The 22,618-nt window shown below is 38.4% G+C and overlaps 2 protein-coding genes across 3 annotated transcripts; both read left to right on the top strand.

The window, feature by feature from the left end:
* Nucleotides 1-1,888: 1,888 nt before the first annotated feature.
* ppp1r21 (protein phosphatase 1, regulatory subunit 21) lies at nucleotides 1,889-17,965 on the top strand. Of its 2 annotated transcripts, XM_053479947.1 has the most exons (23): nucleotides 1,889-2,005; nucleotides 2,413-2,456; nucleotides 3,696-3,764; nucleotides 5,553-5,699; nucleotides 7,372-7,473; nucleotides 8,066-8,230; nucleotides 8,314-8,372; nucleotides 9,015-9,109; nucleotides 10,119-10,171; nucleotides 10,352-10,501; nucleotides 10,602-10,703; nucleotides 10,809-10,897; nucleotides 11,626-11,762; nucleotides 11,854-11,946; nucleotides 12,101-12,228; nucleotides 12,796-12,948; nucleotides 13,038-13,130; nucleotides 13,206-13,454; nucleotides 13,570-13,605; nucleotides 13,732-13,848; nucleotides 14,294-14,392; nucleotides 15,291-15,419; nucleotides 16,490-17,965. In XM_053479947.1, exons 4-23 carry the CDS (start codon nucleotides 5,601-5,603, stop codon nucleotides 16,517-16,519), a joined length of 2,178 nt encoding a protein of 725 aa, XP_053335922.1. In that variant the 5' UTR covers nucleotides 1,889-2,005; nucleotides 2,413-2,456; nucleotides 3,696-3,764; nucleotides 5,553-5,600; the 3' UTR covers nucleotides 16,520-17,965. The 2 variants fall into 2 exon arrangements, with proteins under 2 accessions (XP_053335922.1, XP_053335921.1); XM_053479946.1 differs by having other exon boundaries at nucleotides 1,889-2,456.
* Nucleotides 17,966-19,569: 1,604 nt separating this feature from the next.
* prorsd1 (prolyl-tRNA synthetase domain containing 1) lies at nucleotides 19,570-22,355 on the top strand. Its single transcript, XM_053479948.1, has 2 exons — nucleotides 19,570-19,705; nucleotides 21,785-22,355. The coding sequence occupies exons 1-2, from the start codon at nucleotides 19,622-19,624 to the stop codon at nucleotides 22,211-22,213; spliced, it is 513 nt and encodes a 170-aa protein (XP_053335923.1). The 5' UTR covers nucleotides 19,570-19,621; the 3' UTR covers nucleotides 22,214-22,355.
* Nucleotides 22,356-22,618: the final 263 nt, after the last annotated feature.

Below are 22,618 nucleotides of genomic sequence, written 5' to 3'. Positions count from 1 at the left end.
AAACAGGACTGACCTCTTGACTTCTGTGCAGAATAAAACAACACAGTTCTGAGAGTAAAAACTCCCTTTATTTCTCTATATAATCCCTTTTCCCAGTGTTTTACTGGTGCTTGGACACCAACAAGGTAAAAAGTTTTCTCAGTATACAGGAGCCATAATTGGACTGCCTGTCTGAGTCATGTTTGAAACACCGGCCTCCCAGGAACTCCCTAAGTGTGAGGTCAGGACTGTCGGGGGATGGGTCAATAAATCCCAGCCAAGTTCCTGTAACTCACAAGTGGTGTCGGTAAACGATTGTTTGCACAGTTCACACACGCATGCAGTTGGTGATGTTGATTTTTAAGTATCAGGTGTTCCACTTGCTGAATGTTAACTGGATTGTCATTCATGGACGTACAGGCTTAATTAAATTTAAATATTTTACAGTCTCACCTTTTTGCCTTCATTCATCAGTAATTTCATCACAAGTCCCGGTTTGACTTGAACGCCCATCATAAAGTGTGGACACCTGATCATCGTACTCATAAGGTATAAGGTTCTTCTTCAAACTGTTGCCACGATGTTGGAATCGCACAGTTGTATAGTGCATTTAGTATCATCAATGTCTTAGCTTTAACGATTCCCCTTCACTAGAGCTGAGAGGCTCAAACCCTTATACAGCGTGACGAGGGATAGACAGAACCAGCTACATAAAGACATGGTGTTTGAAGAATATATTGGACGGAAGAACATCTGTGTCCTGTTCAGAGCCCTGACGGAAACTTAACACCACTGAACCATTAGCTTTGGAATGAACTGGGACTGGAGCCTCCAAGAGATCTTAACATCAGCACCTGAGCTCACTCTTGTCTCTGATTGAAGACAAATCCACACAGGGACGCTTCACAATCTAGTAGAGTGGAGGTTTTAATAAAAGGGAATAAATATATGGCACTGGTGGCTCAGTGGTAGGTTTCTCACCTGCCATGTGGAGGGCTTGGGTCCAATCCCCAGCCAATGGTCCAGTCCCGAGCCCGGATGAAATGCAAGGCATGGTTCAGGAAGGGGATTCGACATACATCCGGTGCCAAGATATTGTGTGGGTCAGATGATCCACTGTGGCGACTCCTCCACATTGGTGGTTCATGAGGTCTTATAAAGACTTCCCGTCAAAGGGTCGCCACGGTAACAAACGACTTTGGACAAGTTTTTTTTTAGATGGCGCAACCCTCTCATTTTATGTTCGGACTCGGGACCGGCACTGCATCCAGTGGATGGGGTTTGGGTGGGAATTGAACCTGCATGGCTGGCGAGAAACCTACCATGAATGCCCGAGCTTATGACGACTGACACCTGGACATTTTAGTTGTAAACCTGGTTGCATCTACCAAGAGGTTACGACTTGGGTGTAAAGGTTTTAACAAGCTACTGAGGTTGAATATATTACATCTAAGACTGACGAATGAAAAACAATACTTAGTCATATTTATCTTTAATTCTGGGAGTTTCTAAAAAAAATGTATAAAAAACAAATTAACATAAAAATTAAAATGCAGGTGGGGACAAAAAAAACAGGTGTCGACATATTTTTATTACACATTTAATGTTTTATTTATTGTTCTTTTAAATAATTCTGTCCAACATGTAAATATGATGATCACATAACTTTGTTTAGATTTATTCGTTATTTTTATTTTATTTTATTAACTTAATTGTAATGCTTTTATCCTGAAACCCTGCTGTATATTAATTAACCACAGCTTCCCCATTCACTGGGGCTCAGTCTCAAATCGTGCTGTATTGAAAACCTAGTGCCCTTTGTTGGGTGCGCGCTCATATTACCTCACATCCTTTCTACGGAGTGCACACGACGCTAATTGGAGACGCCCGTTGTTTATGGCTAGTCATGTTTAGCTAGCTATCAGTTCCTCGGTTAGGGTTTCGAGCTGGGGCTGGATGTGGATGGAAGTAGAAGATTAAAACTGTTAAAATGGTGAAATCAGTTTACGGAGTGGATAAAGAGAAGGTTGTGATATTTAATTAGGGGATGTCATTAATGTACAATGTGAAATATTTGTTTTACAGTTAGCTAGCTAGCTCAGTTAGCTAATAAACCGTGTTAGGATCTGACTAGCGCGTGCTGCTTTTAGAGATAAATACCTGTTTATCTGTTTATCTTACTTTTTCAACTAAAATGTCATTAAATTATTGACTTTTTTTTTTTTTTTTTTTTTACCAAACTGTAAATATTATTTTTGGCTGATAGTTTAAATGCTTAAACTATTTTCGAGTTTGCTATACACAAACCATACACAATATATAATATATATATAATATAAACATATATAATAATAATAAGTATTAGTTAGTGTAAGTGTAGGTGATTTAGTGTTAGTTTTTTCCTTTTCCTTCTGATCATCATCATGGCTGCAGAACTTCAAGCCAAATACACCAAACTGGCTCAAGAGTACTCCAAGGTAAACAACAACAACAACAATAATAAAACCGTTATTGTGTTATGGTCCAATAGTTTAACATCTTCACAGCAAAACTGACAATATTTATAATGTCTATTACATACACCTACTATGTTAGAGATTAACCTTAAAATATAGAAATTGTACTTTTCTCCCCAAATTTACCCATTTTTATTTGTAATTCAAGTTTCCTCCCTTTTTTAAATGCTTATTTTTTATGCCAGTTTATCCTACACAATCATGAAAAAAAAACATCATATGTAACTCATAAAAATGATTTGCATGCTATCTTAAAGTGATGAAGTGTGTGTGTATCTACCTGACATGGATAAATGTATTTAAATAAAAAACATTTTAGTGTTGAAAATTACAAGTATTGATTATTGAAGCATTGTTTTTTTTATTTTAGATTTAGGTTGTTTTTTTAAGATTGGAATTTAGATATGGATGTTGACTTGATGTTGATAAATGATTTTTTGGGTGTTGGAATTTAGTTTGGAGATCGATACTTGTTTTGGGGAAAATAATTGTAAAATCAAATTAATAAAAAATCTAAAACATAATCATGCTTTTTCCACGCTATTGGTCCGAAATTTCTGGAAAAGGACAGACATTTGTTTTTGGAAAAATACAAAATTTGTGAAAAGAAAATAAGAGCTAAGATGTTTAGTTGCTGGTGGTGGTGTTTTATTTATTTATTATTATTTTTTTTACACTTTATTCATTTGTTTATTTATTTTTGCTTTGATAAAACCTCACTAGAAGGTGTTACGATTTACTTGTATTTATATTATCCTAATACTTCCTCCGTTTACGTCCTTTCCTCTTGCAAGTAAGTTAAAAGCAATCTTTAAAACATTCTGACTTTAGATTGAAGATTTCATCTTTGTAGTAATATTTTTTTCCACATGAAAACAACAACAACAACAACAAAAAGGTTTGATCTGTCCTGTGTTTTGACATAAATTTAACACACAAAAAAAAAATGGATCTGAAGGTCTTCGGGTGTGTGTTTAAGTGTCACCGAGTTCCGTCTCTGTCCTGTACAGTTAATAGATAAACCCGAGCGGCTCGTCATGTGGCAGAAGTGTTTAGTCTGCACATTTTACCAGTGCTCGTTGTTGACTTCTGCTTCCTTCCTCTACACTTTATCATAGCAGGATTTGGCTTTTTCTCATCCTCTGATCTTAATCTTGCAGCTGTTTACATTTTTTTATTAAATTTAAAATCTTTTCACAGCTCCGAGCTCAGAATCAGGTGCTGAAGAAGGCTGTGGTGGACGAGCAAGCTAGTTCGACTGCCTTGAAGGTACTGAAAAAAAAAACCACAAAGAAAGTGTGTGTTAATGATTACGCCTTTATTCTACAGTATCATCAAGAGTGCTGTTCTAAAAACAGTTTTATATAGTGTCTCAAGCTTAAAAACAAATGGTTTAATCCTCTGGCAGGCTTTAGACGTGACATTTAGCATTATTTATCTTTTTGAAAAAAGTTATATGTTGTAAAAAAAAACATTCATCATGATTTATTTTTTAAAACATTTATCATGATTTATTTTTTAAAAAATTTATCATGATTTATTATTTTTTTAAACATTTATCATGATTTTTTTTTTAAACATTTATCATGATTTATTTTTTTTAAACATTTATCATGATTTTTTAAAACATTTATCAGGATTTATTTTTAACATTTATTATGATTTATTTTTTAAACATTTATAATTATGTATTTTTTTATTTTTATCATAATTTAAAAAAACATTTATCATGATTTATTTTTTTAAACATTTATCATTTCTTTTATAAAATCATGATTTCAACCAAACATCATAATTTTTTTTTACATTTATCATTATTTCTTTAAAAAAACATTTATCATGATTTATAAAAAAAAAAACCCATCATGATTTATAAAAAAACATCACAATTTATTTTTTAAAAAACATCATGATTTTTCTTTAAAAACATTTATCATGATAAAAACACATGAACACATAAAACACATGATTTATCTTTTTAAATAACATTTGTCATAATTTATTATTTTTCAACATTTATCCTGATTTAAAAAGAAACATTTGTTTTATTTTTTAAAAACATGATTTATTAAATAATACTTAATCTTTTTTTATTTTAAACATCGGCCAACGCTTCTACATGCTGTGGCCATCAAAAAGAGAATTAAAGAAGATTCTATTGTCAAAATGTGAATCAGAGCTAATTGACATTTGTGTAATTTTTTTTATAGGATTGATTTCCTAGAAGCCCTAGGCATCTCGCATCCCATTTCACGCTTCACATCCGTGCTTTCTTCTCGAGGAAAATGGAGAATGTTTAAAGTTTGTTCATGTTAAATAAAACCGTTCTGGATATTATGGGAAAAAAAACATTAATTAACTAGTTATATTAGGAATATCTTAAGAAAGGAAAAAAAAAAGTTAATCAAAAATATATAAAAAAGGATTTTTTAAAAACATTTTCCCCCCCAAGTCACTTTGAAATGGCTTCCAGTCCAAACATTGTAGCGTAGTAACTAAGAGGGTAAGAGAGAAACCTACATCATCGTCAATTGGCTGATTTGCATACCGAAAGTTAATTGGCTCTTAAATTTTATAATGCAATAACTTCTGTCTGATGTGAATGAACCGTGTATTCAGGATTCAGTCATCACCATGAGGTTTATGAAGTGTTAAAGCCTATTTTTTACAGCTATGATCGATTTATTTATTTATTTTAATAATTTTTTTGTTGGAATCACATTGTCAAATTATTTAAATAAGCTTGCGGCTGTTACGTGGTCTAAAATTGACCAGTTGCTTAAAAACACGTATCACAGCTTTTGCAGAGAACTACAAATCACTTCTGTTTCTCCTCTAATACTCAATTTACAGGATCATCTTCTTTTGATTTTGAGGGTAGAACTGTTATATTGCCCCCTACTGGACTGGAGTGTGGAGAAGAAGTTTATCAGTTACTTATTATCAGCTATAAAACACAAAAATCGATGAACACATGTTACATAGCATTTAACTCTTTTTGTGCAACACTTTAAGTAGTTTTAATGACCTTGTTTTTATTTTTATAATTGCTTTCAGGAGGAGGTGAAGCAGCGTGAGCAGAGCCTGCGTAAAGCTGAGCAGGAGATGGACAGCCTGAACTTCAGGAACCAGCAGCTGGCCAAAAGAGTGGAGCTGCTGCAGGAGGAGCTGCAGGTCACTGAGGCGAAGAGTAAAAAGGGCAAGGTATATATATATATATATATATACACACACACACACACACACACACACACACACACACACACACACACACACACACACACTAGAGCCAGGGCAAGTGATCACCTCTGATAGACTGTATTGTTATTGTCACATGAATAGCGTGGCGTAAGAGAATGCTTGAATTAAACGTGACGAAAGCGGAGCAATAGATAACGTGACTTTCTTAAACATCATCGTGACAAATATCACAAAGCAAGCTCAGACAAAGCCTCGGTTTATTAAATGGCGAGCGAAGAAGCGAGATAACATCAGAACACAAAGCGACTTGACCCATCAGCTCAAGTTGTTTCCTCATAATTATTATTATTATACACGCGTTGTATTTCTAACATCTCCCTCTAATAATAATAATAATAATAATAATAATAACTAATACATCACCAATGCTAATTAATGGTTTTAAATAAGATGCGAGAGCAACGCTGGAAACAATTCTTACTTGATGGACACTAAGGTTCATTAGAAATGACTGGCGTATATAACTTCTTTCTTTTTTTGTTTTTGGAATCTTTGATTGAGTTCAGGCTCTTTGATGTGTGGTAGCGTTTGATGTGTTTGTTCCAATTTTGTGGAATAATTTGCTTTTTAATGTAAAATGTTTTTCTTTTTGGGATTTAATTACAATAATTAGTATAATTTTTTTTTTTTATTATTATTTTTTTATTCTAGACTGGTACTTGTTCCTGAATGATACCTTATTGTTCTTTTGTTTCTAAGGCCCGAGAACTATGACATCAGCCCCATGTCATCATATTGTGTGAGGGCCCTGTTGTTCTTTTAAGGATTATTCCACCCCCCCCCCCCCCCCCCCAATATTAGGCGCTTTTTAGGGTTGAAAAGTCATGAAAATGTTTGAAATCTGCTGCCGTTAGGACGCCTGAGAGTCTGACACGAGATTTTGCTGCGTAGCTCATACACACTTGCACGTATGCGTGCAAAACCCTGGACACATTTAGAGCTCACTGAGCCGAACAACTTTTACATGTCATGTCATGTCATGGGCTCAACTCAATAGGATGTCAGTTATTTCGGGTGGTTATTTTGGCACAGGGTGCTTGGGCCCGCTTATCGATGCTTGCAACTATATATATATATATATATATATATTTATTTATTATTTTTTTTACCACAGTCTTTTATTTATTGGAAATAAAAACAAGTTATATATACATACATACATCATACACAATTTATTTTTCTACCCATACCCCTTTCCCACCCCAAAAACACAAAACAGCCAGTCAGCAGAAAAAAGAAATGAGAAAAATACAAATAAATAAATTACACATCAAACAAAAGAATAGTAAAAAGAAAAGAAGGAAGTATTAGAAAAAGAAAAATTTTATTACAGATCCTGAATTTATCTGCATAAAGTGGCTCATAAATGGTTGCCAGAAATCATAAAATTCCTAAGTGGAATTCCCCTTTATGGAATAGCGAAACTTATCTAGATGAATAAAATAAAAGACTTTAATCCAGAGAGCGCCCCCTGGTGGAAACAGCTTCTTCTACTTCAAACAGAATCGTTCTCCCAGCGAGAATTTTTCATTTGTAAAGCACCTTGTTAACAGCTCCTTATAAATAAACTTTGGATTTGATTTGGGTATTTTGTTGTGTTGTTTGTTGTTGTCAGAATAAAGGAGATTCGCCGTTACAGCCCAGTTACCAGGCACAGAGCGTGTTTGACGAGGACCTGCAGAAGAAGATTCAGGAGAACGAAAGGCTTCACATCCAGGTAAGAAACGCCTGACAAGGGTGGAGCTCTCCGAAACACGATACAGAGGCTTAGAAGCTGTGGAGATGTTGGACATAAGAAGTATTTTGTTTTATGGATTATTTTCGCCGCAGTGGGAACATAGGTTGCTACGGTGACCAGAATGATTTAACAAAGACAGTGGAAGAGTGAAAGTAAGGCCTTGTAGATTCCACGTCATGATTTCGTCTCATAATTGTTTGAGACCTTTGATTAAAAAAAAAAAATGAAATAGAAGGGAACACTAAACGAGTTGTTAAGTTGAGTTAAAAAAGTTGTGATGTTATTCCCGAAAAGAAAACACATTTTTTTTAAACGACAGTTAATGAAGTTTGGAGACGAGGTAAGAAAAAACAAGAAAAGCATTTGGAATGGCACTTCTTTGAGGTAAATTTTTATATTAAGTGATTGGGACTGCTGTAACTGTAAGTCGTAGGACATGATCCCACAACCTTCACCTGATTTGTACATTCCTAAACGATCTAAGTTCCTCCATGCTCATAATGTAAACGTAGCCTTATACTGAGGAAGCACGTCATTCGCAGATCGCGCCTTACCTTTGCCGCTGTTTCAGTTCTACGAGGCGGACGAGCTGCACCGCCAGCAGGAGGCTCGTCTCCGAGTGAGACTGGAGCAACTGGAGAAAGACGGCGAGCAGCACCAGGCTGTCGTAGACGGTCTCGCCTCCAAGTACACGGATACCATCGAGAAACTACAGAGCGACAAGGCTCGCCTAGAGGTACACCACGTACAGTACACCTGAGATAAAAACTCTACAGTACCGGCAGTTGTTTAGTGATGTTACATCTGTGTGTCTTCCAGATGAAGGTTCAGACGCTGGAGAGGGAGGCGAAAGAGTGTCGGATTAGGGCGGAGGAATGGTACTGGACATTACTTTATATATCAGTAAAAAAAAAAAACAGCATGTTGTTTGTACGCTTTTTTTTTCTGGGGAAACTATTCAGGTCATTATTAATTTTAAATACAGGTCGTTCCTAACTTATGAACAACTGAGTTATGAATTTCCGCAAATATGAATGGGACCATGGTTCAAAGTCCGGTATATTGTGTGTGTGTGTGTGTGTCTGTGTATGGGTGTGGGAAAAATGTCCTGATGGTGAATAATCCTAATTTCGGAAAAAAATCTTAACAAAACAGCGTTCACAGTCCAATACAGTAGAAAACAGCTCTGAGATAAAATGGCGCTGGGATTCCCCTCGTGATTTAAAGGCGCAGAGACAACGCTGTTACATTTAACATGTGTGATGATAGCAGTGTGGGGAAAGGAGACAGAGATTTAGTCAAGTGGATTGGTATGATTTACATTGTTTATTCGTGTCAAAGGCATATCAGACTCACTTTGTCAGTCTTAAGAACAAATCCGAGGTTGTGGGCGTGTTCCCGGAACGGAACTCGTTTGTAAGTCAGGGACTACCTATACCCAGAAACTAGGAATATATTTTTGTGAAATAAAGGCACATGCATGGTTTTGAATGTGTTTTTTTCCCCCTCTGTATTTGTAGCCAGCAACAACTGAGGAAATATCAGACGGAGCTGAGCACACAGCTGAAACAAAACAGCAGTGTCATCCAGGAGAAAGTGCCGTTCAATGACACCAGTAAGTATTATCACTCCCAAATCTGATGAATGTGTAAAGCTGGACATCCAAACACAGTTATTTAGTGTTTGTTTGCACACACAGTCTAGAAATGATCAGAAATATTCATGCATGAAGCGACCTGAAAATGTGAGTAGGATATACACACTCATTTACCTGGGTGAAAATAGGGTTAACGTATGCAAAGAAAAAATAATGGCCAAGTGAAATATGTTTTCTTTGCAAAACTATTTTGGTTGCAAAATGACCAAATTACAAATCAAGCAAAATAAACCCTTTTTAAAGCTCTCAAACGAAATTAAATATATTTTCCGTCACTTATTTCGAGGATTTCATTTCTTAATTTTCGCCTGAGAAGTTTAGGGGGAATTTGACCAGACCGTCATAGAACCTTCTATAAGATTTGCATTAGCTATATCATTACCTGATTTCTTTTTTTTAATACCTTCCCCTATACTGTAATAGTTAGAACTTTATACACCAAATAATACCTTTTTGTTGACAAACTACTAAACATTTGCTATTATGCTGAAATTACTCTCCTCAGATCTTTAGATGTATTTTTATTTTTTATTTTTTTAAGAAATGCCAGCCAGGCCAAATTGGAGTCTATGGTCGAAGTGCAATACACAGTTTCACCACACATTCACCTTATAATATCTAGGGGGGCGCTGTTTCAACCACTTTAAAAGATAATAAAAAAATTAAGATTTTTTAAACTGAAAATGCCAAAGACATTATTTAAAAACCTTAACAAGCCTGGGTTTCTTTGGCTTTCGGGAGAAAATGCCATATCTATTCGAAACTCCACCTAAACCATTCATGGGACCCTGGGATTCATGGGATTTTCTTTTTTTTTTTTTTATAGCGCAGGTGTCACTCATTGTTTTCTTGCAAGACTCATTGTTTCTTCATACTGTTTGTATTTTTAAACTATGTAAAATATATTTCTTTCTACATAAACCACATATTATTAAAATACTGTTATTTCCCCTCCCCCCTTTTGAAGAATACAGTGACTACAACAGCTTGAATGTTCCCACTCACAACAGAAGGCACCAGGTAAGGACGCATCATCGTTATTAAAACCAGCACCACTACTGCAAGATTAAATTCTAGAATCTGAGGGGGGGCTGGTGAGTGTGCGTTATTTTTGTACAACAGCACGGCTCAGACTTTAACTTCCTTGTTTTTCTATCACATATTTCATAAAATTTATTTTAAAGCTTTTTGTTTTTTCAGCTAAAAGCTCGAGATACAGCAGGCCAGGCCGTGGGCTTTGTCCAGGATCTCGTCTCCGCCCTCCTCAACTTTCACTCGTACACAGAGCAGAGGGTTCACATTTATCCCCTGGACTCATCCATTGAACCTGTCTCACCTCTTAATCAGAAGGTACACACACACACATAATTTCTGACACACACTCAGGGGTCAACATGACTTCTCCCAAACGCCTTTACCCCAGTCTAATCAAGCGCGCGCGTGTGTTCAGTTCTCTCAGTATCTGCATGAGAACGCGGCCTATGTGCGCCCCCTGGAGGACGCCATGTTGCAGCTGCATCAGAGCATTACAGAGGACACGGTTACGGTCCTGGTGAGTGTTCGCTCCACATGTAATCATAATAAAAATGTTAATTAAACTAATAAAATTTTTATGTGTTTATTGAAGAAGAAATGTTTTTTTTTGGTGCATGTTAAGGAGACGGCGGGGAAACTGCAGGACTTTTCCAAATCCTTTTCCACCTACACAAGCTTTCTGCAGAAGATCTTGCCTTATCAGCTAAAAAGGTAGATTTAAAAAAAAAAAGTATTTATTCCCAAGGCTTTAATATTCTGTGGACTGATGAGACAAAAGTTTAACTTTTTTTTGGACATCTGGCATAAAAAAACAACAACATATTGTTTCATAAAAACAACATGGTGGTGGTAGTGTGATGGTCTTTACAGCTTTACAACTTGGCAAAATTGACTCTACCTGAAAAACCTGATGAAGAATGTCCGACCTTCAGTTCGTGACCTAAGCGCACTTGGGTTATACCGCAGGACGATGATCCGAAACACACCAGCAAGTTCACTTCTGAATGGGTTAAAATAAATACATAAATTAAGGTTTTGAAGTGGCCTAGTCAAAGTTCGGACTTAAATCAGATTGAGATCCTTAAACAGGGTTGAAAACTAACTAAACTAAGATGGAATTAAAACAATTCTGCTAAGAAGCGCGGGATAAAATTTCTCCACACTGATGTGAAAGACTCATTGCCAGTTTTCACAAACGATTGATTTCTGCTGTTGTTGTCACAATCAGTTAATCACTTGTAAGGGGGCAATTATTTTTTCACATCGAGCCAGGTAGGTTTGGACAGCTTTTGATTTTATTTGTTTGTTTGCTTAACCTTTTTACAGCACTGTAAATGAGCCATTAATATATTCTGTCTTCTCATTTAATCTGTAAGCGCCTATCTCGCCTTTCTCTCGTTTTATTCCCTCACTCCTTTTTTCATTCTTTGTGTCTGTAGTTTGGAGGAAGAGTGTGACGTTCCTCTCTGCACCGCGTCTTTGAGCGCTAAGAACCGTGAGCTGCAAAGCGATATGAATAGATTAACCGCTGTGTTCGGGAAGCTGCAGAACTACATCCGTGTCTTGGCCTTACCCAGTGAGTTCAGCACACTAATATTTATAGATTTGGCGCAACACACACGGGACGTTTGTTAATCAGTGCCGTGGGTGGATGTTGTTCACGGCAGGTGAGCGATCGGACGCCATGCCTCAGAGCAGCTCCAGCGCAGTCTTCACTCAGCTTGCTGCAGGTTTACACGGCCTACACGATGTCACCAAGGGTGAGATCTCAACACAAAAGTCCAAATATTAAATATACACACACACCAAGATTTATGTATTTGTCTTTTCTAAAAGTTTTTTTCTTCCTGAAAGAGATTTTGCTACATGCTTACTTTCTCTCACTTTCTCTCTCCCTCATTACTGATCCACCAGAGCTCTCCAGGCACTATAGTCAGAAGGTGGCCTTTGAGCAGGAGCTACCCAACATCACTCAGAAGCTGCGCACCACTAATGAGTGTTTACTCTCCTCTCTGGCCTGCCTCAACAATCACACAAACAAGGTGAGCCAGCAGGGGGCGGTGTGTTCCAGAGAGCTCCCGTTTGGGTTTCTGAGTTGATGTTGCTGCACATCAATTAAATTCTGTGTTAAAAAGCATTTTAATCCCCAGTCTGAGTCTAAGCATCACTGTCAGACCTAATCCTAATTTCGGGGAAAAAAATCCTCAACTAGACAGAGTTCACAGTCCAATACAGTGGAAAACAGCTCTGAGAAAAAATGGCACCCTCGTGATTTAGGCGCAGAGACAACACTGTGTGAGATTTATTTCCTTAAGCGCGGTTACGGTTTTGTGTTGTAAAAGGGGACAGAGTTTCAGTCAAGTGGATTGTTATCCTTTACATTGTATATTCGTGTCAAAGGTGTATAAGACTGACTTGGTCGGACATAAAAACAAATCTGACTTACAGACATGCTCCCGGACCGGACTCGTTCGTAAGTCGGATTTGTTCTTAGATCGTGGACTACCTGTAGTAAAAATGAGTCTCTGTGTCAAAAAAACCTACAACTCACAACCTAAAAGAAAATATTTACTGTTCTCTCTCTTTTTATACATTTCAACGTTTTACAGATTGCAACGTTCTTTAGCAACAATCTGGACTTCTTCACCTCATCAGCCGGGTATGGACCGAAAGGCGGAACCGAAAGTCTGAACCCGCAGCAGGCACACAGCATGCTTAGTAACAAAAAGCACGCATCCGGCTACATGCTCGCACTCCGGAGGGTCAGTCTGTCTAATGATCAGTGTTGTCTTTTCAATAATAATAATAATAAATTGCTGTGACATTTCCCTATTGTCTTTTTTTTTTTCAGCCACGCCCCGAGTCCGTCCCTTACACTGAGGCTCTGTCGAACCGCCGCATCCTCACCAGCTCCACCGAGAGCAGAGAGGGCCTCATGCAGCAGGTACTCTCAAGTTTTAGTAAAGTTTTAGCTGCAGAAATCAGATGACACTTAAAGCTGAGGATGTTTGTCCTGCAGGTGCAGCAGAGTCAGGAGAAGATCGCTCGTCTGGAGCAGGAGAAGGAGCACTGGCTGCTGGAGGCTCAGCTGGGCCGAGTACGCCTGGAGAAGGAGAACCAGCGCATCGCCGAGCTGGAGGCCAGGCTCTCCTCGTGCCTCGGAGGGGGCCCCGCTGCACCCACACACACCGAGGCGGGGTCTGAGGAACCAAATGAGCTGAGGACAGACGAGAAAATGGATGGAGAGGCGTCCCAGAGCACCAGTTTGGTCCGTCACCGTAGCATCCGAATGAAAATCTTATTTGTAAAAAAAAAGAGCTTTTCTTCTTTTTTTTTAACCCTAGTGCTTTAGGATTAAATTATCTTTTTTTTTTTTCTTTTAGATTGGAATGTTTTCCACAACCCCAATTAACGAGAGTGTAAGTAGTACGAGGTTTTGGATTCCCTTTATTGAAAACAAGTTCTATGATGGAATTAAGATGTTGAAGATGTTTTTTTTAATGACATCACTGCTGTGTGTGTGTGTGTGTGTGTGTGTGCTGCAGGTTGGAGATGAGGAGTCTCGGGAGCACCTGATTAAAACCCACTACATGGCGCGAGTCGCAGAGCTCACCACGCAGCTACAGACGTCCGACAGCAAGGCCGTGCACTTTCACGCCGAGGTGAGGGAGATCGCTTCAAACTTTCTGTTAAGGGGCGAGTCAAAAATGATCATCACTCTGAATTTATTTTAAATAAACATGTAGAAAAGACAATTTCATCGTTCAAAAATGTTTTATTCTGGGCCGCGAATGCGCCGCCGTCTTCACTTTTTCTTCATCGGAAGTAAATCCTCATGCTTGTAGGGCTGCCACCAAAAAATTTAAAATAAAAACGAGCGCTGTTGGTTGTCAACTTTTTTATGAGAATGTTCCAATACTTATGGCTCCTGAGAATCCCAGGGCATTGATGAATTTTTCCAGTTGATGGTCGACTTTTTAACTCTTTCCTTTGTGGATTTTTCCGTTTCATAAACGTCTAGACGTCTTCCAGTTGAAGTTTCTGTATTATCCGGTACGGTTTTACTCATTCTGTTGTCTCGGTTTCTTCTGGTTTGGTTCCCTGTAGTGTCGAGCGCTGGCGAAACGTCTGGCCATCGCGGAGAAAACTCGCGAGACTCTCATAGAGGGGATGAAGCAAGCTACTCGGAACATCACGTCCCTTCAGGTGATCACACAGACACACACACACACACACACCCCGACACTTCAGCGGTTCAGTAGCCTTTCAAGGCGTTGTTGGTAAATTTATATGATGGGGGAGGAAAAAAGGATTAAATTATAAAAGTTTTTGAAAATAAAAGTTAAACATACATGCACAAAGCAAGGTCAGATTTTAGGCTCGGATTTAAAGCTTGTGAACACTAAGCACAGGATTAAAAGCACAGGATTCTTTTGAACTTGTGCCAACTTTTATGGAATTAAATAGGTTCATGACTATACAAAAGTTTAATAATTTGATCCGAGGTGGCATGATGGATAGTTTTCTTTTTTCTTTTTTAAACGACACGCACTTAGATAGTTCTTCTTTTCATAAAACACACACACAAATCACTTAATTAATAAAAAGTGAGAAAAGTATAAATGCAGAGTGTGCCGAAATAAACAATAAAAAATTATTATTTTTTTAAATAGGCTTCATGTTGAAAAATAACACATATTTATCAAAATTCCAGATTGTATAGATAGATTTTATAACCGATTTCACAAAGCTTTGTGATGCCCCAGCTCCAACACGTTCACTTTGCGCGAGTGCTTAACTGTAGCACGGGGATTTTCTTCCCCACCAAATGCGAACATCATGCTTGTTGACTTATCACGGAAAACAAGAAAACGCTTTGCTAAACTCCTAATCTTCAAGTTTCTGTCGCATTGCAGCACAAAACTAAATGTAAAACATTAAACTTATTTAGTTTTCAAAAAATCCCGTTAAAATTCGAGATCATTTGGGTCGAGAATTGGCAAAGTTTTTTAAGGAATAAGAATAGAGCAATCCTAAGAGAGAAAGAGATCCACCATTACTGATTATCTAGATTAATTTATAAACACAGTGCTCTGTTGTACAGGATGAACTGAGCACGACCAAGAGGAGCTATGAGGACCAGCTGAGTATGATGAGCGATCATCTGTGCAGCATGAACGAGACCCTGAGCAAGCAGCGCGAGGAGATCGACACACTCAAACTAGGGAATAAGGTCAGGATCCTTTCACTAGAGAAACCCTCACACAGGGTCTCCTTCATTACATCACCAAAAAACATATAGTCACAAATGCTTTTATGTCGCCTTTATTCAGAGTCGCTCACATTTACCTCAGTAAAACATCTGAGCAGTTTAAGGGGTTAAACTCTTCACTTGATCGAGGTAGTTTTGATGGTGCTGAGATTTGACTCTGTGACCATCTGATTCATTCTCCAACACCTTAACCAGATAACTAAAATAAAAAACTAAAAACTCGTGAATCACATCCAGACCGAGTTTAAACCATTAGACAACAGGTGAGTGAAAAACATCAGACACAATGCACCGGTGGCCAAAAGTATTCAAACAACATACTCACAACATTTAGTTCTAGTCTATCTGATGGAAAAGTGAAAAAGATTGGTGTTCTTCCATGACTCGGGGGGTCATCTCCAGAACTAAACCCAATAGAAAAAAGGCTGGAGCAGGTACGTCACCATCGTCTGTCCATGATCTTCAGGAAGCAAAAGTTGAACAAGTGACACCAACGTACTGCAGACGTCTTTTTGACTCCAGAAGGGAAATAAAGGATTTCAGAATAAATAATGCTTGTTGTATATAAAATAACACATTATTTTTTTGTTTTAATGGTGGATAGGGAGAAAAAAAAGACAACATTGTTAAAATGTTGATGCTTGCTTGTGTCCTAATACTTTTGGCCACCCGTGTATCCCGTGAAATATGTTAAACAACAACTAACTTATCAATAAAAAAAATGTGACATGAATTCTTTAATGAGTAAATTTGTGGTGTTTAGTAGAAGTGTTAATCTTGTATACCATTTAATATGAATAATAATTTGGAATATTAAATAATACAGAACAAATAGGTGGCGGCAGCGAGCCTCACACAGCAAGTTTGTATAGATTCTGTACAGTATTTAATACAAGTAAATATTTTTCTTTACTAGTTCTTCTATCGGGTTTCTTTTCATACAGTATAAAACCAGATCCGTGGTTGTAAAGTGGTGGTGGTGATTTATTATTTATTTTTGTTTCTGCATTATTTTATTTTATTCTTTTTAGGGAAACTCCAAGAAGAACAAGGGCCGGTAGTTTGGAGTCACTCAGCCTCGGTGTGAATGAAGGAGGATGTTCTGAGACCAGGCAGATTTCTTTAAACGCACAGCACACGCATACACACACACACACGTACACGGAGGTGTGACGTCCTGCTCTGATCAGATATAACTCACCAAAACATAATTCGCTGACTAGAATTAAAACTAGGACGCATAAACAGAATCCTGAAGCACATTGTTAACGGTATAGAAAAACAACTTTAAAGGTGCGGTCAGTTGAAATCGCCTCTTCTTGACGTCTCCGCTCTCCATAAGAGTCAAATTTCTTCTTTTTTATTATTATTATTATTATTATCTGAGATTGTGCTTTACTGATAACACTGACGGAAATAGTTTGAAGTTTTACAATGTCGGCAAAATCACTTACCACACCTTTAATAGCGTTCATTTTACTAAATGTTTTTTTTACTACATTGTTTTGATGAACAGCTCAAGATTTAAATCGATCCTCCTTACACGTCAGCTTCATTAAGTGTTTTTACGGATAAAACAACAATCACGATGCAGTGATCAGTCATTTCTTTTCCTCCACTGCTAATACATACGCAGTGATTTCTCGTGATGTGAAATCTGTTAATTAAACACACACACACAATGACATTAGACTCGGTTAGGAGCGTGTTTCGTCCAGAGAGTCTGGTGCTGATTGCTGTCCTCGCGTTGTGACTTTTATAGCTAGAACGTTTCCTCATGTCTCGTAGCTCTCCGCACAATTATTTAGATGTATTATGCAACCTGAGTAACAGATCACACATACACACACACACACACACACACACACACACACACACGTTTATACCCCACTTTGTAAACAGATGTTAATCTGGTACCGGAGACTCGTCCGTACCTCAGTAGTACTTAAGCACGTAGCCGGAGATGACGTCGAGAGCTGTGAAGGTGAAAGCTCTGACTCTGATTAGCTGTGAATGCTAAACCATTATAATAAATATGCACTGCGCAGAAATGTTTTGCGACGAAAAAAAACAAACAAACAAAATGTTAATGTGAATTATATTCAGTTTATATCACGTCTTGTATGTTTTTTTTTTTTTATTTGTATTTTTATTTCTTCTATCACCTTTTTCTATCACTTTTATACGATGGCTTTCTTTCAGTCAGTGTTGCGTAAAATTTATGTTCAGAAAGACGAACACCGAGGAAAAACTGACACCCCGTTTTAACCGTGGTTATACACGATTAACAAATCGTTAATTTTTTTAAACAAATTGTCGTGAATCTTAGACCGTTTGTAAATATCCACGTCGTTACGTCTCTTCAAGTTTACAACTGTGTTTTTTGTATTTTTTTTTCTCAGAGAAAGAATTGGTGCGTTTAATTAATTAATCTCCTTCACTTACTGATCGCAGACCAAAACCAATGTACATTAAATGTGACATAACAATAAACAAGTGTAGTGAAATGGTGTGCTGTTGTTCATGTCATCTTCAGATATTATACATGAAGACTTTATTTATAATAAAAATTTAAACGCCTAAAACATTGTTAAAACTCAGCCTGGCCGAAAAAAACAAGTCACACACTAAGATTTTATTTGATTTTTAATGACGGCGCACAATGTGATGTCCAGTTGATGTGTAAAAATGATTCCGAACCGCTCTTTTACAATCGGAGTCCTTTTAGACATTCACAGGTAAGGGGGGAAAAAGATTCCCCGCTGTTCGTCTTGTACAAGCAAATTAGATCTTCCCCTAATGTGACCTCATAGAAGAACATTTCTTTTCTGGGCTAACTTGTGCTAAGTCATACGTTTGGAAGCTGTTCAAAAGGTTTTTGCCTCCGTGGAAAGCCAAGTCAAGTAAGTTTAACAAATTTGTACAAATATTTTTTTCAGTCAGCAAAAGCAGTTTCAAAAGAGTTAACCCAAGGTACCATTATTGGTTGTTCGCCCTATCATCCGGGGATGGCGAGTTTGATTTCCGGGTGATGCTGTAACCTCTCGCAGCCAGACGTCTAGAGAGAGCTGATTGGCCGAGCTCTCTCTCAGGGGAGGGACGAGAGGTACTTAGTGCTACCACATTAATCACGGCTCCACAGCCAATCAGGGGCGTCTGTAAGCTCACACAAGCGGAAGGAGCGGAAGGAGCGAATAGCGCTGTCCTCCCAGTGTGTTACGCCGCCCCCAATGGTACATGAGTGAACAGTTGGAAAAGATGCGGTCGGCTGGAATCACAAAGTAAGGTTTAATCTCTATTTCATATTTTACTTAATTTACATGTCTTTTCCAAATGTTTTGATTGTTTTTCTATGCTAAAATATGATTCCACGCATAGTCCAACTAGCGCCTGTGCAAGCCAATGGTGATTACTATTGTATTTATTCCTATATTTACAAACTGGGTAAAACCACCGGTCAATTTTCATTCGCACACGCATTCGCACACTACGAACAATTTGGAAACGTTTCACAATAAACCTGATCTGCATGTCTTTGGACTGTGGGAGGAAACCGTAGTACCTGGAGGAAACCCACCAAGCACGGGGAGAGAACAGCAGACGCCACGCACACAGACCCGAGGTGGGAATCGAAGGTGCCATGCGACAGTGCTGACCACTGAGCCACCGTGCCACGGAAAATATGATTATAGTGTTGAAAATTTATAATATTTTGGGGTGGATGGAACAGCTTCATTTTTTTTGCTCTAAGACCTCGATAATTTAAAGAAGAATAAAATGATGCATGAGAAAGATGACTTTTTAGGACAAGAGGAGATTTAAATATTAAAGCTTTAAAGGCCAAAAAAGATCAAAGGCGAAGATGTGTTTTTTAACCTGAAGTAAAATTAAATCAGAATTATAATAAATGATTTCAGTTGAAGAGTTTTTAGATGACCAAAAAGGGGAACTTAATTTAAATAACCAACTGTGTATAAAATGTGTAAAATACTGAGTGTAAATGTCCTCAAGACAGTTAAAAATAAGATCCACATTGTTCCATGCCACGTGGTCATGCTGCGGTGGTTCCTCGCGCATGCGCACTCGGACTTCCGGGTTCAGCCATGACGGCTGTGTGTGTATGAGTGGAAACGAGTCCTTTTTCGTGCAAACCCGAGGCCGTCATGGGATCTCCTGAACTCCGAACAGAATTAGAAAACCTCCTGAAAAGTCTGAATATTGACTTTGTTTCTGTGGAACATCCGGAGGTAATAAATCTTAATAAATAAAACTCTCAGCATGCAAAAACAAAGCACGGTTCATTTATTTATCAGTTAATTCATTATTAATTCGAGTGTATTGTGCACTCTTAAAAACTAACTTTGTTTTCTTAACTCTCTCTTTAATAAAAAATAAACATTATATAATATATTTCTCGCAATCGGAGCGCTACTGTACACTGTACAGTTTCAGCGCTGTAGTTCCGGCCTTGACCGCTAGATGGAGACAAAACACATTAAAGCCTGATTAAAATAAAACACACTTTTAAACTATAGATTTACATATTACTGTACATTTTAGCATTTTAACATTTCAGGTTTCATTTAATGAACTCATAAAGTACTTATACACTTTGTTAGTAATATGTATTTGTTAGTTAGCGAGAGGTGGCGTAGTGGTGTTAGCACTTTCTCCTCTCACTTCCAGGGTTGGATTCCCACCATGGAGATTACATGTTCTCCTTGTGCTCGATGGGTTTCTTCACACAGTCCAAAGACATACAGATTGTGAGTGAGTGTAATTAGAAAGCAAAACGTTTAGATTTTTTGTTTTGATACCTGAAAACGCGTCCATTTCAACAATGCCAAATGTGAAGAAGCTCAAGGGGGGGGGGGTGAATATTTATGCTCTAGTATATGCACCAGTATAGACAGTCGTTGAAGTGATAATCCAGTCAGTGATAACCCAGATACAGGTCCGAAGCTTTATTAGAGTTAAAGAGATCACCTGATGTTCAGACTCTCAGGTTGGCCAAGATCTCCTCTATCATCAGTGAGCCGTTTCTGTCTCTAGGTGCTGATGGACTCGAACCTCCTGATCTCACGCCATTACAACCTTAACTGACATGTACCATTGTGCTGCTGACTTTAATTTAATAATTAACAAGCAGGTCTTTCATTGTTTTTTTTCAAGAGGTTTGAATTCAGCTCGTCCCTGGAATGAGAGTGTGGTGTTTGAAGATGGCAATGAAAATTTGCCATGATTGATAGAATATTTCTCACAGAATCCGTATTTTTTATATAAACGCAAAACTCAGTCAACACTCATATTTCACATTTCCAGCACTTTGTTTGTCTCTCCTAATCCCTGGATATTGTCCCCCCTGGCTCAGGTCGGCCATACCCTCAGATACCTTCCACTTTCCATTGACTACCTCTACATCTTCCACCCCGTCCGTGGAAGTGTTTCCTCATCCTTCTATGCTCACATCCTGGAGACTTGCTGGGCTTTAAACCAGGATCTCGTCCTTGCAGGGTGTTTGGTAGAACTTTTCACTTTGGTCTTCGTAACTGTGAGGGAAAAAGTTGAAGCAAGAGCACGGACTTGAACCAGGGATGATTTCGGGTATCAGAATCCATCGTGTAATAAACCAGTACACCACTGCTGGAAAAAGTTTAATGAAGCTTTTGTCTTCATAAACGGCTCAGAGAGAGAGAAACTAGAATGAAACTTTTAAAGGAAGAGGAGATTCAACAGAGTGTGTTTTCAGAGGACAATTTATAATGAGTTCCCTTGTTCCCCTAGAACAGAGGCGCTTGTGAAAGTGGCTTCCTGTCACCAATAGAAGCTGTGGACGGAGAACCTGATGATGAACCTGCAGGAAGCTGAAAGGAAACAACCATCCCCATCTCTTCCTCTAAACTATTCATTGTGGAGTTTATTATTTTATAATAAGCAGTAACCTTGTTCCTCTGTGGGTCAGAGCTTAGTCTGAAGGACCCTGGTGCAGTGGATCCCTGGCTTTATTTAAAGAAGTATACAAAAGTAAAAAGTTCTAATGTAGAAAATCCCAGAGCTCACCTGGATGAGTTTGTTTCTAGGTCGAGATGTTCCTGTTTCAAACTTTAACCAGGTCAGAATCATTTATCTCACTGATACTTTTTTGGCATTTTCAGGTTCACCTGCTCTCCGTTTCTCCACCATCACCGCTCAACCTTAACTCAAGAAGCACCAGAACCATGAAGCTACCAGATTACACACCACAAAAAAAAACAGTCTTTGGTCGTCCGAATCGAAAACCACATCCTAATGTTTTCTAAAGCCAGTCGTGTGTTTGTTCCCGTCAGGTTTTCACCGTGGAGGAAATGATGCCTCACGTACAGCACCTAAACGGAGCCGTGACGAAAAACCTCTTCCTAAAGGACAAGAAGAAGAAAGGCCTGTGGCTCGTGTCGGCGCGTCACGACCGGCAGGTGAACCTGAATGACCTGGCTAAGAAGCTGGGCGTGGGCAGCGGGAACCTGCGCTTCGCCGACGAGGCGGCCATGTTGGAGAAGCTCAGGGTGGGTCAGGGCTGCGCCACGGCGCTCGCGCTCTTCTGCGACAAGGACCGCAGCGTCAGGTTCGTCCTGGACGCTGATTTGATCAGTGGAGGCCACGAGAGGGTTTACTTTCACCCCATGACCAATGCTGCGACGGTGGGACTAAAACCGGACGACCTGATGAGGTTCCTGAAGGAGACGGGCCACGAGCCCATCCTGCACAGCTTTGATTAGATCAGCTGACTGGTTTATAATGACAGGAAGTGCATCCTGGATGGGTTTTATTGTACAAATAAGTGTACTTTTGTTTTATTAGTTAATAAATATTAATAAACATCACAAAATGCTTCATCTAAAAGTGCATGATTAAAAACTGAGTTTCACATTTAATTTATAACAAAGGCTTTATTCTTAAACCCTGACCGTCTTTATCCATTGTGTGGAATAAACAGGAAGTGAGGCGGCGGTGCAAAAACGTGAAAGACAAATTCATCACCCATGTGTTGCCAAGCTATAAAATACTTCCTTAGCATGATATAGAACATAAACCTTGAGACCAAACTAATATTCAGGTGTCAAAAAAAGACAAATTTTTCTGTCTACACCGGGTGCCAAAACTAAATCACAACGTTCATTTTC

This window comes from Clarias gariepinus, chromosome 20 (assembly GCF_024256425.1).
Source record: "Clarias gariepinus isolate MV-2021 ecotype Netherlands chromosome 20, CGAR_prim_01v2, whole genome shotgun sequence".
Taxonomy (NCBI): domain Eukaryota; kingdom Metazoa; phylum Chordata; class Actinopteri; order Siluriformes; family Clariidae; genus Clarias; species Clarias gariepinus.
The sequence above is the reverse complement of the archived record's forward strand: the minus strand, read 5'-3'. Positions and strand labels throughout refer to the sequence as shown.